At 45.4% G+C, this 12,333-nt stretch overlaps 1 protein-coding gene across 8 annotated transcripts in view; it reads right to left on the bottom strand.

Moving 5' to 3' along the window:
* Positions 1 to 12,333, bottom strand: part of LOC143835229 (P-selectin-like) — a 42,845-nt gene that overhangs the window by 21,478 nt on the left and 9,034 nt on the right. For 3 of the 8 annotated variants that reach the window (XM_077332559.1, XM_077332560.1, XM_077332558.1), the window contains exons 1-5: positions 10,548 to 10,676; positions 8,080 to 8,152; positions 3,111 to 3,500; positions 2,100 to 2,207; positions 808 to 996 (exon numbers count right to left, since the gene is read on the bottom strand). In XM_077332559.1, coding sequence (XP_077188674.1) covers positions 808 to 996; positions 2,100 to 2,207; positions 3,111 to 3,500; positions 8,080 to 8,152; positions 10,548 to 10,550 — 763 coding nt within the window. In that variant the 5' untranslated portion in view covers positions 10,551 to 10,676. Of the gene's footprint in view, positions 1 to 807; positions 997 to 2,099; positions 2,208 to 3,110; positions 3,501 to 8,079; positions 8,153 to 10,547; positions 10,677 to 12,333 lie in introns of those variants that run through there. The other 5 variants (XM_077332562.1, XM_077332563.1, XM_077332564.1 and 2 more) reach the window with 3 other exon arrangements.

Here is a 12,333-nt window from a genome sequence, read left to right as displayed (position 1 = left end):
GCTAAATGCAAAACATCCCAGAAAGACCCTGCCTTTGTTTCAGAGGGCATTTGCAGAACAAAGAAGATGAGCAGAGCAGAAGAATAGGCAGGCTGCTTGGTGTATGTTTTGATCCAGATCAGGCTATGCAACTATTATTCTACATGTCTGGATCCAATCAAGGTGCTCTGTGGCATAACGCTCTGTTATTTTGCTATAGCCTTGCCTAATGAAAGAGTAACATCAGCCTCAAACCATGAATTTTAATGCCACGATAGACCTCTTGATTCTAACATACCTTTTTTATTTCATATGGCACATTTTCTGCTATGAAAACCCCTCTTGGTTTCACCTCCCTTCCATCCCAAATCCTTCCCCTCTCTCCTGATTGGATAAGGTCCCAGAATTCAAGAATGCCCCCACCTTCTCCCCACCCCATCCCCAACCCCATCCTCCAAGGCAGAAAAATCCAAATTTGTGTTTCTGTGTGTGTGTGTCTCATTTGCCAAGCCCAACAGCTGGGGGTGCTATCACACTGTGTGAGAACATGCTTGTGTGATGTGCTACCAATTACACTGTTCCACAATACCTGCCAAAAAAGCTTGAACTGCTTGACAAAAGAAGGAGCTCACAACCAGGGCTCATTCCACACACACTGGATAATGCACTTTCAATGTGCTTTTGCAGCTGGATTTTCCTGTGCAGAATAAGAAAAAACTACTTCTAAAGTACACTGAATGTACATTGTCTCATGTGTGCAGAATGGGCCCAGCAAGCAGAAAGCAGGCTGCCTCCCGTGTCTTGGCACACCACCAGCCGCATACCTACCTACACACTGTGGCGTCTGTGCTGACCAGTTCCCATAAGGCAAGCACTGCAAGGTGTCTGGTCCACTCACTTCAAAGCCTTCATCGCAACTGAAGACGCAGCTGGATTTGTAACTGAAGTTCCCCAGGGGATGGCTGCAGTTCATGGACAGCGGCTTATGGACAGCCTCAATCTCCTGGCACTTCACAACTAAACGAAAACAAATACATGCCAGATCAAGCCAGTATTACCATTAGCTCTATTTGATTTTAAAGCACACACATACCACGATCATTTCCACATTACAATCTTACCTTGTTTTACTGGCGGGTTTTCAGCACTCATTCCGCAATAGGGCTTTTGTGAGCAAGGATCAGAGCCACTTCATGCATTCTGCATTTACGTACTTCCATTTACTGCCCACCATCATGCCCTTTGACATTAGCACATTTTTTTACACATGGCCAGTAGCATTGCAATGTTCTTGCACTGCCAAAACAAGAGGGCTCACTTTGTAATGGGGAAAGTCTGTCTAGTGAGTTTCCATTTTGATGCCTGCCACTGGCATTTCCTTCCTATTTCAAGGTCTCCTAAAACTCTGAACATGAAGCTCAACCCCTCAAAGATTGAGGTTCTTTGGATAGGAGGGAAAGGGTCAAATCAGGAATCGTGCCTCCCAACCTGAACTGCATGCAACTTAAAACTGCACAGTTACAGAGTCTTTGCAAGCATAACGTATGAGGAAGCACTACATGGCTTTAACAGAGGGTAGATAAATTCATGAAAGATAGGTAGCTAGGAACCATTTCTTATCTTTAAGTGTATAGCCCGCCCTCTCCACCAGATCTGACTCAGGGCAGTGACCAATGCATGTTCAACAATTCAATTAAAATCATAGTTAAACAATTCTAAAATCAGTTCTAAAAATTCCGCCCATGGTTGTAGAACCAGAACTCAGGGTGGATGAGAGATACAGGAGGGTGGCCAGTTAGATGTTGAGGTTGACTATTTTTCTAGGATCTCATTCCACCAGACAGGAACTATGATGTCTAAAATGGCCATCTTTGAAGGCTCTGAATTCCAACAGATGGGGGACAAGATAAGCTTGTATGCTTCCCAAGGATATCTGTTTGGCTGCTGAGGGGAAAGGATGCTGGAATGGATGAGTCACCATCTGATACATCAGGGGTTTATTTGCTCACTCGTATGACTTAAAAGTTCTATGTAAAATGCTAGATATTATTAGACGTTCTGTTGGACCATGGCCCAGCAGTGACCCTGGACACTGTTTTAGGAATAAGACAGAGACTCACCATCTTCGCACTCAGGCCCCGAGAAGCCAGGATAACACCGGCAGGTGTAGTTCCCGATGGTCTCCACACACTCACCGTTCTGACTGCAGGAAGATGGCTGACAAGATGCTGTTGAGGAAACAGGCATTAGTGTCATTCCTAAGGCTGCTTCTTCATAGGGGCCACAAAAAACGTGACCTCTGTCATGACAGCTGTAGCAACTAGTGCACAAATGGGCAAGAATGAGATCCAGACCCCACACCTCATTCTGGTCACTGCTTCCATTGGCCCCCATCTCTTGCTCCTCTCCTTTCCTCTCACCCCACTTGTGCAAAAGTACAGGCACAGTGGCCACTTAGAATCACAATTTCCTCACAAGAACCCCAGAAGTTCTGCTTGGGCCAAGCAGGATGTCATGTGGGTGTTCCCCCTTAATCAAGTTGTGACAGTTCCCTACAGGAGTCCAACTTACTCATGGCTGTATTGAATGAGAAGTTCAAGAGGACAGTCGGGTCGGGTGACCAGATGTTTTGAAGGAAAGCTCTCCCTACCTTCTAGCGATGGAGGACTGAAGCAAAGGAAGCGTCAGGAAAGCTTCCATGTGGGTGTTTCACTGGTACTGAGAAGGCCTCTGCATTTTCAGCAGCAGTAAGAATTCTCTGCATGTGGGAGCAGCCTGTGTCAGATACTATGTTCATAGCTCAATCTAGGAAGTTGAACTGACTGTCTTTCTGATGGGCTGTTTGTAGATGGAATACGCTGCCTCAGAGGGTGGTGGAGTCTACTTTGTTGGGTGTTTTTAGGAGGAGATTGGATGGGCACCTGTCAGGAGCATGTGATTTTTAAGTCTTCGAAAAGGTGTGGGGGGGCTGGACTAGATGGCCCTTTGTGGTATCTTTCAGCTCTGTGTGATTCTGATTGGCTCCCAAGGTCACGGTCAAGTACATTCATTTCACATGCACATGCACCCAAAGGTACCCCCAAGTCTTTGAGCTGGATAAAAATTGCAACAATACACAGGAATGTTATTACCTGTGTAGCACAGTGCTCGCTTCTTTCTCGTACATGGTTCGTCGTTCCACTTCCCAGACTCCGAATCCCTCTTAATGTAAATCTCCACACAGTCCTGGTTGGAACGTTTGTTGTTGGGTTCGCCCTTAGCCCAACTCTCTGCCTCCTTGCTCAAGGTCTTCTTGGTTCCTACCCAGATCCAAACATTATTGATCTTCCGGATCCCAATCCAGTAGTACGTTTTATGGCGGGGGATGTGTTTGTTGAGGTACTGGATTTCCTCTTGGTTCTGGATGGCCACCAAGTCGGTGTAGAAGGTCTGGCAAAATGTCCTGGCCTCTTCCCATGTCAGCTCTGAAGTCGTCCCATAGTGGTAAGTCCAGGCTTCCACAGCCATTGGAGACAGGACTGCTGCCAGGGTAGCAAGCGGCCAAGGGGTGACAGAACAGGAAAACAGTGATTGGGGTGCTGGGCTAAGAGATCTAGAACCTTCTCTACATGGTGCATAATTTCGATAGGAAGAAACTTCACTCCCTATAATATTAGAACTTCGAGTTGCCCTATGAAAGCTGATGGCCCTGATTGGATAGCCCAGATCTACTCAGATCTTGGAAGCTAAGCAGGGTTGGTCCTGGTGAGCTTTTGGATTATATATTGGATTATTTATTTATGTATTTATTGTATGGTGTGTGTAATGTAGCCAGGAGAACAAATTTTGCTGAGAGAAGAGAACGACTTCATTCATAGATTGCAGACGCTGACCCCGGGAGGAAGGAATTTAGGGCCTTTTCGCACGGGGATCTTTGTTGCAAATTGTTTGCAGAATGAAAAATCGCCATTTAAAATAGTGGAATTCGTCGTTATGCATACCTGCCTTTGTAGTGGAATCAGTTGCGTTTTTTAGCGTTTCCCACAGGCTTCCGGTCTCGGCAGAAATCGCTAGAAAGGAAGCGCTATTGCCAAGCTCGTCCCGCCCCTGGCCGTCAAGCAGCCAATGGGCAGCCGTTAGCATGCTCCCAAACAGCTCCTTTCCCTTTAAGAAAGGTTTTTTTTTAAAAAAAACAGACCCATAGTAACGAATCTAGGTAGATTCGTTGCAACGGAGAGACCCATCCAGCTGCCTAATGTGAGCTGTCGTTTGATTGTATGATCGTTGGCACGCTGCCTCGAGTGATAAAAAAAAAATCCCCCCCCCTCACGGGCCCGATTTTCGGCTGAATTAATGTGCAAAAAATAAAGGGACTTTATTTCAGCAAACGGGCTTTTATGTGGTTTGTGCTTAGTGACTAAAGGTGAAGGACTGAAGCCAGGGAAGCCTCTAAACAGAAAGAGGCTCGCTGGTGCGTTTATCCCCGCTCGCTCGGAGAAAAAAAAATGGCGATCGCTTCGCCGGAAGTTTGGAGGACAGGCTCAGGAGGAGGGACTTTGAAGAACCCGCAACAATGGTAACGCACAGGTCTTTAGCGCTAGTGTTGCAGATTGGTTGCAGGAGTGTATCGCTATCCGGAGGGTGAATCCACTTTTCTGGATTCCCCTAAAAGCGCTACAACGAAGCGCTTTTTGCTGATTGGTTTCAGGAGTGTTGCAGATTGTCTGCGACGTCGTGCGTTAAGGCAAATTAGTAGCGTTTTCAATTAGCAACCATTGTGCTATTTTGAAGCCGTGCGAAATGGCCCTTAGAATTGGGATGTTTTATAGGGTAGCATGTGTCGGGATTCTTCAGATTGCAAATAGCTTCAGAATTGATTTATGTAACCTTGTAGCCTCATAATTAAAAGTCAATGCACTAGCCTGTTGAATGGAGGACCCTCAACCATGCAAGGATGTGTGCTGAATTACAGAGATTTTGGTTGCACAGACAAGTATATATTTTTGAGTAGTCCAAAACACATGATTTAGAACAAGAAGAGGAGAAGAGGAAGAAGAAGAGTTGGTTCTTATATGCCGCTTTTCTCTACCCGAAGGAGGTTCAAAGCGGCTTACAGTCTCCTTGCCTTTCCTCCCCCCACAACAGACACCCTGTGAGGGAGGTGAGGCTGAGAAAACCCTGATATCACTGCTCGGATAGAACAGATTTCTCAGTGCTGTGGCGATCCCAAGGTCACTCAACTGGTTGCATATGGGGGAGCTCAGAATCAAACCCAGGTGACCAGATTAGAAGTCCGCACTCCTAACTACTACACCAAGCTGGCTCTCAAGCAAAATAGTTTGCGAGAAGAGATGTTAAGGTTTGTTATATTTTCAGATAAATTTTGGAGCCGTTTAAGGATTTTTTCCTATGAAGAGCTCTGTTTCTGAATTTGAAAATTCAAAGTATGGGAGCGGTACTGGTGTTTTGTGAAATTGTATAAGTAGTGTGTTCATAACTTTTTGAATGTATGTTTGTTGTTTTTAGACTATTGCTGATGAAGAACATGTCAAAAAAACAGCATTTACCGGTGGCTTGTCTAATATTATACCAGTGTATCACTATTTAGGTTCAAATACATAATGCTGATTGTTAAACAGATACCAATGTTTTAAACTACATGTTTATACAAAAAAAATAGAAACAAATATAGAATTTGTAACATTGAATTAGGAAGTCTATGCACAGAAGCTGAATTTTGTTTGTAATTCTCCATATTCATCACCACTGTGGTTCTATTGATAGCTTCTGAGAACAGACAGGATCGGACTGGCCTGGAATTCTCCCATTTGAATGGGAGACCACCAAAGAATATCAGGGCCACTATGCCGAGGGAGGCAATGGCAAACCACCTCTGAATGTCTCTTGCCTTGAAAACCCCATGAGGAGTTGCTATAAGTTGGCTGACACTTGATAGGACTTTCTACCACTTTCTGATGGAAAATGCATGGAGGCAGATTCCTTAAAAGTTCTGTTGTGACTGCTGGTAAGAAAACAAGAAGCAATCATTAAGCAGGTTCAGGCAGTACGTCTTCAGTCTAATACATCTACTTTATTGTAAGAAATCCATTCCTAAACAGGATAGGGTAGAGAGAGTGTCCTAAGCTCGGCTAACTCCCTTGGATGGATGAAGTTGCAGAATCCATGTCTGCACTTCGTTCTCAGAGAGAGGGACAAAGGGTTGTAAAAAACAGAGGAAACAGGCCATAATTTCTTGAGATCTTTCAGTCTAACTTCAAGGGGATAGCAGTAAAAGATCAGAGAGTAAACAGGAAGTTTAGGAGCCGGACTTGTCTTACCTAACCTGAGCGTAGCCTCTTCTGAAGGCTGGAAATTAGAGACAGCATAATCTGGTTCTGGCCAGGACTATTACACTCTGATCCTGTACCTGTGGTGGTTTGACTGTAAATTGGGGAAGGTTTGGGGAAGATGCCACCATTTAATGGGTTTTATGGAGTTTTATGGGCTTTGGTATTGAGGATTGTGTTTATTTTATTGGGGTTTAATTCTGCCTTTTGTGTAACCTGCTACGAGTCTCTGGAAAATAAAATAAATAAATACATTATCTGCAATAAAACTAATGCCCTGCCCTAGATAACCTAGGTCCCCCGATCATGTCAGATCTTGGAAGCTAAGCAGGGTCAGCCCTGGCTAGTATTTTGATGGAGGCCATCAAGAAATTGCTCTGCAGAGGTAGGCATTAGCAAACTACCTCTGAACGTTAGTAATATGTAATGTAATTTTGAATTCTACTTTCTGGTCCCAGGACAAGATAGCTGCCAGCTTAGCTTCTACTTGTAAAAAAGTTTCATACTGTTATGGAGACAGATGGGGCTTGCTAAAAACAGGATGATGCATCAGCAAATAGAATATGAGGGGTCCCAATGGATTTTATTTAGGGCAGTAAATAGTAGGGTGTGAGCCGTGGATCACTGGCTTTGACAGTTTTATTTATAATATGTCCTTGTGAACTACAAATGGGTTCGAGGGGTTTGATTGGCTGGTTTGGCAGAGAGTTATCATGTGGCTGTGTTTGGATGCTGTGACACAGTTTACTAATGTAACAAGATTAACTTTTGCTTCTATATTCCTACTGTTATGATGGTCAGTTCTTAGTCTGAGGAAGAGTGCTTGCACTCGAAAGCTCACGCCTTGAATAAATCTTTGTTGGTCTTAAAGGTGCTACTGGACTCCGATTTTATTGTACCTCTGAACATATTTCACCTTGAAAATCCAATGGGGTCGCCATAAGTTGGCTGCAATTTGACAGCACTTTCCACTGTCACGAAACTGATTGGAAAATCAGGGCCCTTTGGTGTAGGTGGCTAGTGAATATTTGACTTGTGCCGTTGCACTATTATTTGTGCCACTATGACTGCTGATAGCCACTGGCTGATTTTTAAAGGACTGTGGATAGATTTCTGGAGAAGAGATCTAATGTTGGTTGTAATGCCAGAAGACTCGTCCAGCTATCATGGGTGAATGTCAAATGCTGGGGAGCCATCAGCTGCTGGAGACTGTGGCCTACAAACCCTGCTTATTGGCTTCCCTGTAGGACTAGAGACAGACCAGTGGCCAGACTGAACATGTAACTGAGAAAATTCTAATGCTCATAGTGCAGGCTCTAATTTTATGAAGCCCTAACAACAAAGTGATGCAAAGTGATATAGTTCTCCCCACCCCTGCTAAGAAAGGAAACAAAGGCCCTTTTTACAAACAAAAAACCTCCCCTGTTTTATTATTTCAATAGCTTCTCTGCACACATCTGAAGTCTGAAACCTTGTTTTCAAGAGATAATGTGCTGTAATTAAGGCTTTCTCAATTCTGGCCATGCCAGGAAACCTGACAACAATGAGCACTGGGATGTGCTAATCCCCAACCTGTCTTTTAAAAGCTGGATTGCCAATGAAGCAGTGTAGTTTGCCTCTGGAGTGGTGTCAACATCAGAATCAGGGCCACCTTGAACACTGTTTTGCTTACACAACTCTCTCTCTCCCCCCCCCCCTCCAGCTATTGCTTCATATCCTTCTAGATCATGACCAATGGCTCTTTTTTTAAAAAGCCAATCTCCCCAATACTTACCCAAGCTGATGACAGCAACCACAGCTGTATTTTCCTTCATCCATCTGTACCACAACTGCCGACTCCTCACACCCTTTGAGTCAGAAATAAAGATTTGATTTAAAAACAGGTTTAATCTGTGAGATCAATGGGAATTAAAAGAGTTTAAACCATCTTCAATTATGCCCAGAGATCACAATGTCTGCAATAATTTTACATCTTACATCCTATCCCTGTGTGTGTGTGTGTGTGTGTGTGTGTGTGAGTGAGAGAGAGAGAGAGAGAGAGAGAGAGAGAGAGAGAGAGAGAGAGAGAGAGAGAAAATATAATATTGCAAGATAACTAAGATGGTACAATGAACATGCCAGGGCTTTCAACTCCAAGGTGAGGCCTGGAGTTCCTTTGGAGTTATAGGTAATCTCCAGACTTCAGAGATCAGTTCCCCTGGAGGAGATGGCAGCTGTCCGTGGCAGACTGTACAGCAGGGATTCCCAGCCAGGGGTCCGTGGCCCCCTAGGGGTTTGTGAGAGTTCTGAAAGGGGTCCGTGGAAGCTGTGAATTCATGCGGTATGAGAGGGGTCTGGGCTGTCTTCTCAGCTCCTACTCTTTTTGGCCTACATGCAGCAGAGTCTCCATAGCAGCGGTAAAGGTGGGGGGAGGGAGCAAAAGTAGTCATGTCACTTCTGGGGGGTTGGCAGGGGGCATGGCCAGCTGACATCATTTCCGGGCTGCCTCGAAATCTGAAAAATTATTTCAGGGGCTCTTCCACGGTCAAAGGGTTGAAAAAGGCTGCTCTACAGTATCACATCCTGTCAGAATATGCAAGATATGTATTGTGCCTGATAGAACAGCAGATATGATTATCCTACAGCTGGCAATAGAAAAAATGTGTAGTTAGTTCAGGCTTTCTTAACCAGGGTTTTCATGAAACCCTGGGGTTTCTTGACAGCCCTGGAAGGGTTTCCTGAATGGGTGGGAGTTAATTAATTTTTAATATATTTTTAACATCTGTTAAACATTTATCAGGTGACATGACCATATATGATCATGCTGACCTGTTTCCCCCCTCAAATAAATGGCTAATAATGGGCCTGGAGGGGAGGGGCCCCAGGTGGGCGTGTACACCGTTATGCTTCCCAACTCAAGGAAACTATTCAGAAGAGTGCCATGGTGCTGAACATGGAGGGCTTTCACTCCCCCAGTCCTCCCCCAGCGCTATTTCTCTGATAAGACTGCCCACCCCTCCGAGCAGGGAAAGTTAACAAGGCTAACTGTAGCCTGCTTGAGGAGGTGGTTTTGATCAGGAAAATGGCATTGAAGGAAAGACCCTTCCCTTGGCCTAAGGCCCCCCTACTGATCTGGATCAAGTCCCTATGGCTGTTTTGTAAAGGTCAAAACCACAGTTGCCTTAGCTCCTGCAGAACTGAAGCAGCTCTGGCAGAGTCCAGATCTCCTCTGGGAGTGGGAGCTCATTCCGCCAAGGGGGTTGAGGCCAGACGTATTTCCTTGGGGCCAGGGTCTACTAGTTGTATTTGTTGGTTTCCTTCCACACAATATTTTTTTTTTTAATTGCAAACTTCTCAGAAATTGAGGAAAGGGCTGGAACATCAACATAGTCTCCTGCATGACTAGGCAAGATTTAATTTTTAAAAAATCTAAATGATTTGGTAAGCCAGACAAAGGGTGCAACCTCACAGGAAGATCTCCTATGCAAACCGCGTGGAAAAGAATGAGAGCAGAATTAACTAGAATTTAGCTAAGGAGGAGTTGGGGGGGATTTTCTTGGTGTGTAACCTATCCTTTTGTAAAACCAAAAAATTATACATGTTGATTTTAAGATTAATATAGAGTATATAATATATATATATTTGTTACTGATACGTATAACTTCCTTTTTTGTTCTGGTGGTCTATCTCTTTCTCTTTTTAAAATAAAAAATAAGTTTAAAAAAGAAAAGAATGGAAAAAGAACCACGTGGTGGGACTGGGATCGTCCCTGCTGACATGGGAGGAAGCATCATTGATAGCCACTGTTTCCAAATGACAGACAATTAGATCACAGAGCAGCCAAAATCACTAGTGGCTGAGCCCCTTTGAATTCAGCACCACTTTCTGGTGGGCTCCATGGGACTGAGGCTCCTGTCCTCCCCAGGGTCTATCCCCACATCTACAGGAACCCCCACCTTGCCACCTTGATCTGGCAACCATCCCCTGCTGGTGGCCAGGGGGAACCTGTCCACCCTAACTGTCCCCCAAACCCTTACATCACCACCACACACTCACTGCATAAGACAGTATGTCCTGAGGCAGTCCCACAGTGCTAGGGATTGCTTAGGGTATTGTTACCCTTGCAGCAACCACTTTCCCAAATGCTGTTGCGTTCCACAGCCATATACAGGAAAATGCAAAGTAAACCCATTGCATAGTAGGGTCTCCATTATGCCCCAGTTATTACAATCTGCCACATTCCCCAAAAGAAATTGCCCCTACCATGGTTCAGGCTGGTCCCTGTGATTGCTCCTGGTGGACTGGCAGAAGCAGTCGCAGCTCCCTCCTCGACGCAGACGTCTTGTGGCAGCACTTCCTCGACAGTGTGCAGAACTTAACTGCATCCTTTTCCTATTGCCTCCTCCTTTTCCTATTGCCTCCTCCACGAAGCTCCCCTCCCCACCCCCGAGTCATAACCACATGCAATCAACTTGCGGACAGCTACTGGCTGGAGCATATAACGCTGTATTTCTATTATGGAGGGATCTAAGCTCATGGGAAGAAGAATTTCTGAAGTACTTGAAGATATTGCAGCAAGGGACCAGAAGTAGTTGAGGGCTATGTTCCCTCTGATCCCCCCCCCCCCAATGAGTGAAGCGGTTCACATCATGAGCAGAATATGAGTTTTCATGAAATGCTGCTCACTTCTTCAGATAGCAGGAACTCACAGTTCATAATCTGCCACAACTTTTGTTAGTCTTCAAAGAGCTATGTGACTCTTGCTTTTTTATATCTCTGTTGTTGTTGTTAGTTGCGTAGTCATGTCCGACCCATCGCGATCCCATGGACAATGATCCTCCAGGCCTTCCTGTCCTCTACCATTCTCTGGAGTCCATTTAAGTTTGCACCGACTGCTTCAGTGACTCCATCCAGCCACCTCATTCTCTGTGGTCCCCTTCTTTTTTGGCCCTCAATCGCTCCCAGCATTAGGCTCTTCTCCAGGGAGTCCTTCCTTCTCTTGAGGTGGCCAAAGTATTTGAGTTTCATCCTCAGGATCTGGCCTTCTAAAGAGCAGTCAGGGCTGATCTCCTCTAGGACTGACCGGTTTGTTCGCTTTGCAGTCCAAGGGACTCTATACCTCTACCTCTACATACAGATTAATATCAGGCGCCCAACCTAGCTGAGCATCCCTTGTAATACAATGACAACTAGTACTGATTTGTCTGGCTGGACTCAGTAGACTGTGTAGGGATGGTGTATTTCCACCATCTTGTGGGTCGCTATATTTACTGGTACTCTTACTCTTTTAACAGGGTTTTATGGGGTAATTGTTATGGTTTTAATTGTTAGCCACCTCGAGGAGACAGAAGTCCTGACAGGCAGGATATAAACCCAAGGATGGATGGATGGATGGATGGATGGATGGATGGATGGATGGATGGATGGATGGATGGATGGATGGATGGATGACTACCCATCTTGATCTATGAGCAGAATATACATGCTGAACATGGGCAATGGACAGCGCAAGACCCTATGTGGCTCCAGACTCCTGCTGTGTTAATGAGCGGCTGCTCACACACGGAGCTTAGGGCAGGCTTTCTCAACCTTTTGACCACGGAGGAGCCCCTAAAATAATTCTCAGGCTTCAAGGAGTCCCGGAAGTGATGTCAGCTGGCCATGCCTCTCTGCCACGCTCCCCAGAAGTTACATGTCACTGGAAGTGACATCACGACCTGCGTTAACAGGCAGGATCAAAGAGGATTATGGGGGAGAGAGGGCATGATTTAAGCAGGGAGTAGGTGCACAGGCTCCACCCCCTCCCAGGTGCAGAAACCATAGGACAACTCATGCTCAGGAAGGGGGGGGGGACAATGGAAGCAGCTGGTTCCCTCACTTGTGGCCAAGTCCATTAAGGCAGGAGGGGAAAATCCGCGGAACTCCTCTAGAGTTTCCACAGACCCCTAATGATCCCTGGACTGATGGCTGGGAATCCCTGGCTTAAAGGGAACTCTGCTTGAGGATATCCATGTCCCATGGCTAACTAGAACACATATGTAAAGCTGGG

This window comes from Paroedura picta, chromosome 4, assembly GCF_049243985.1.
Source record: "Paroedura picta isolate Pp20150507F chromosome 4, Ppicta_v3.0, whole genome shotgun sequence".
Classification (NCBI taxonomy): Eukaryota; Metazoa; Chordata; class Lepidosauria; order Squamata; family Gekkonidae; genus Paroedura; species Paroedura picta.
Note: the sequence above shows the minus strand (reverse complement) of the source record. Positions and strands in the feature narration are given on the sequence as shown.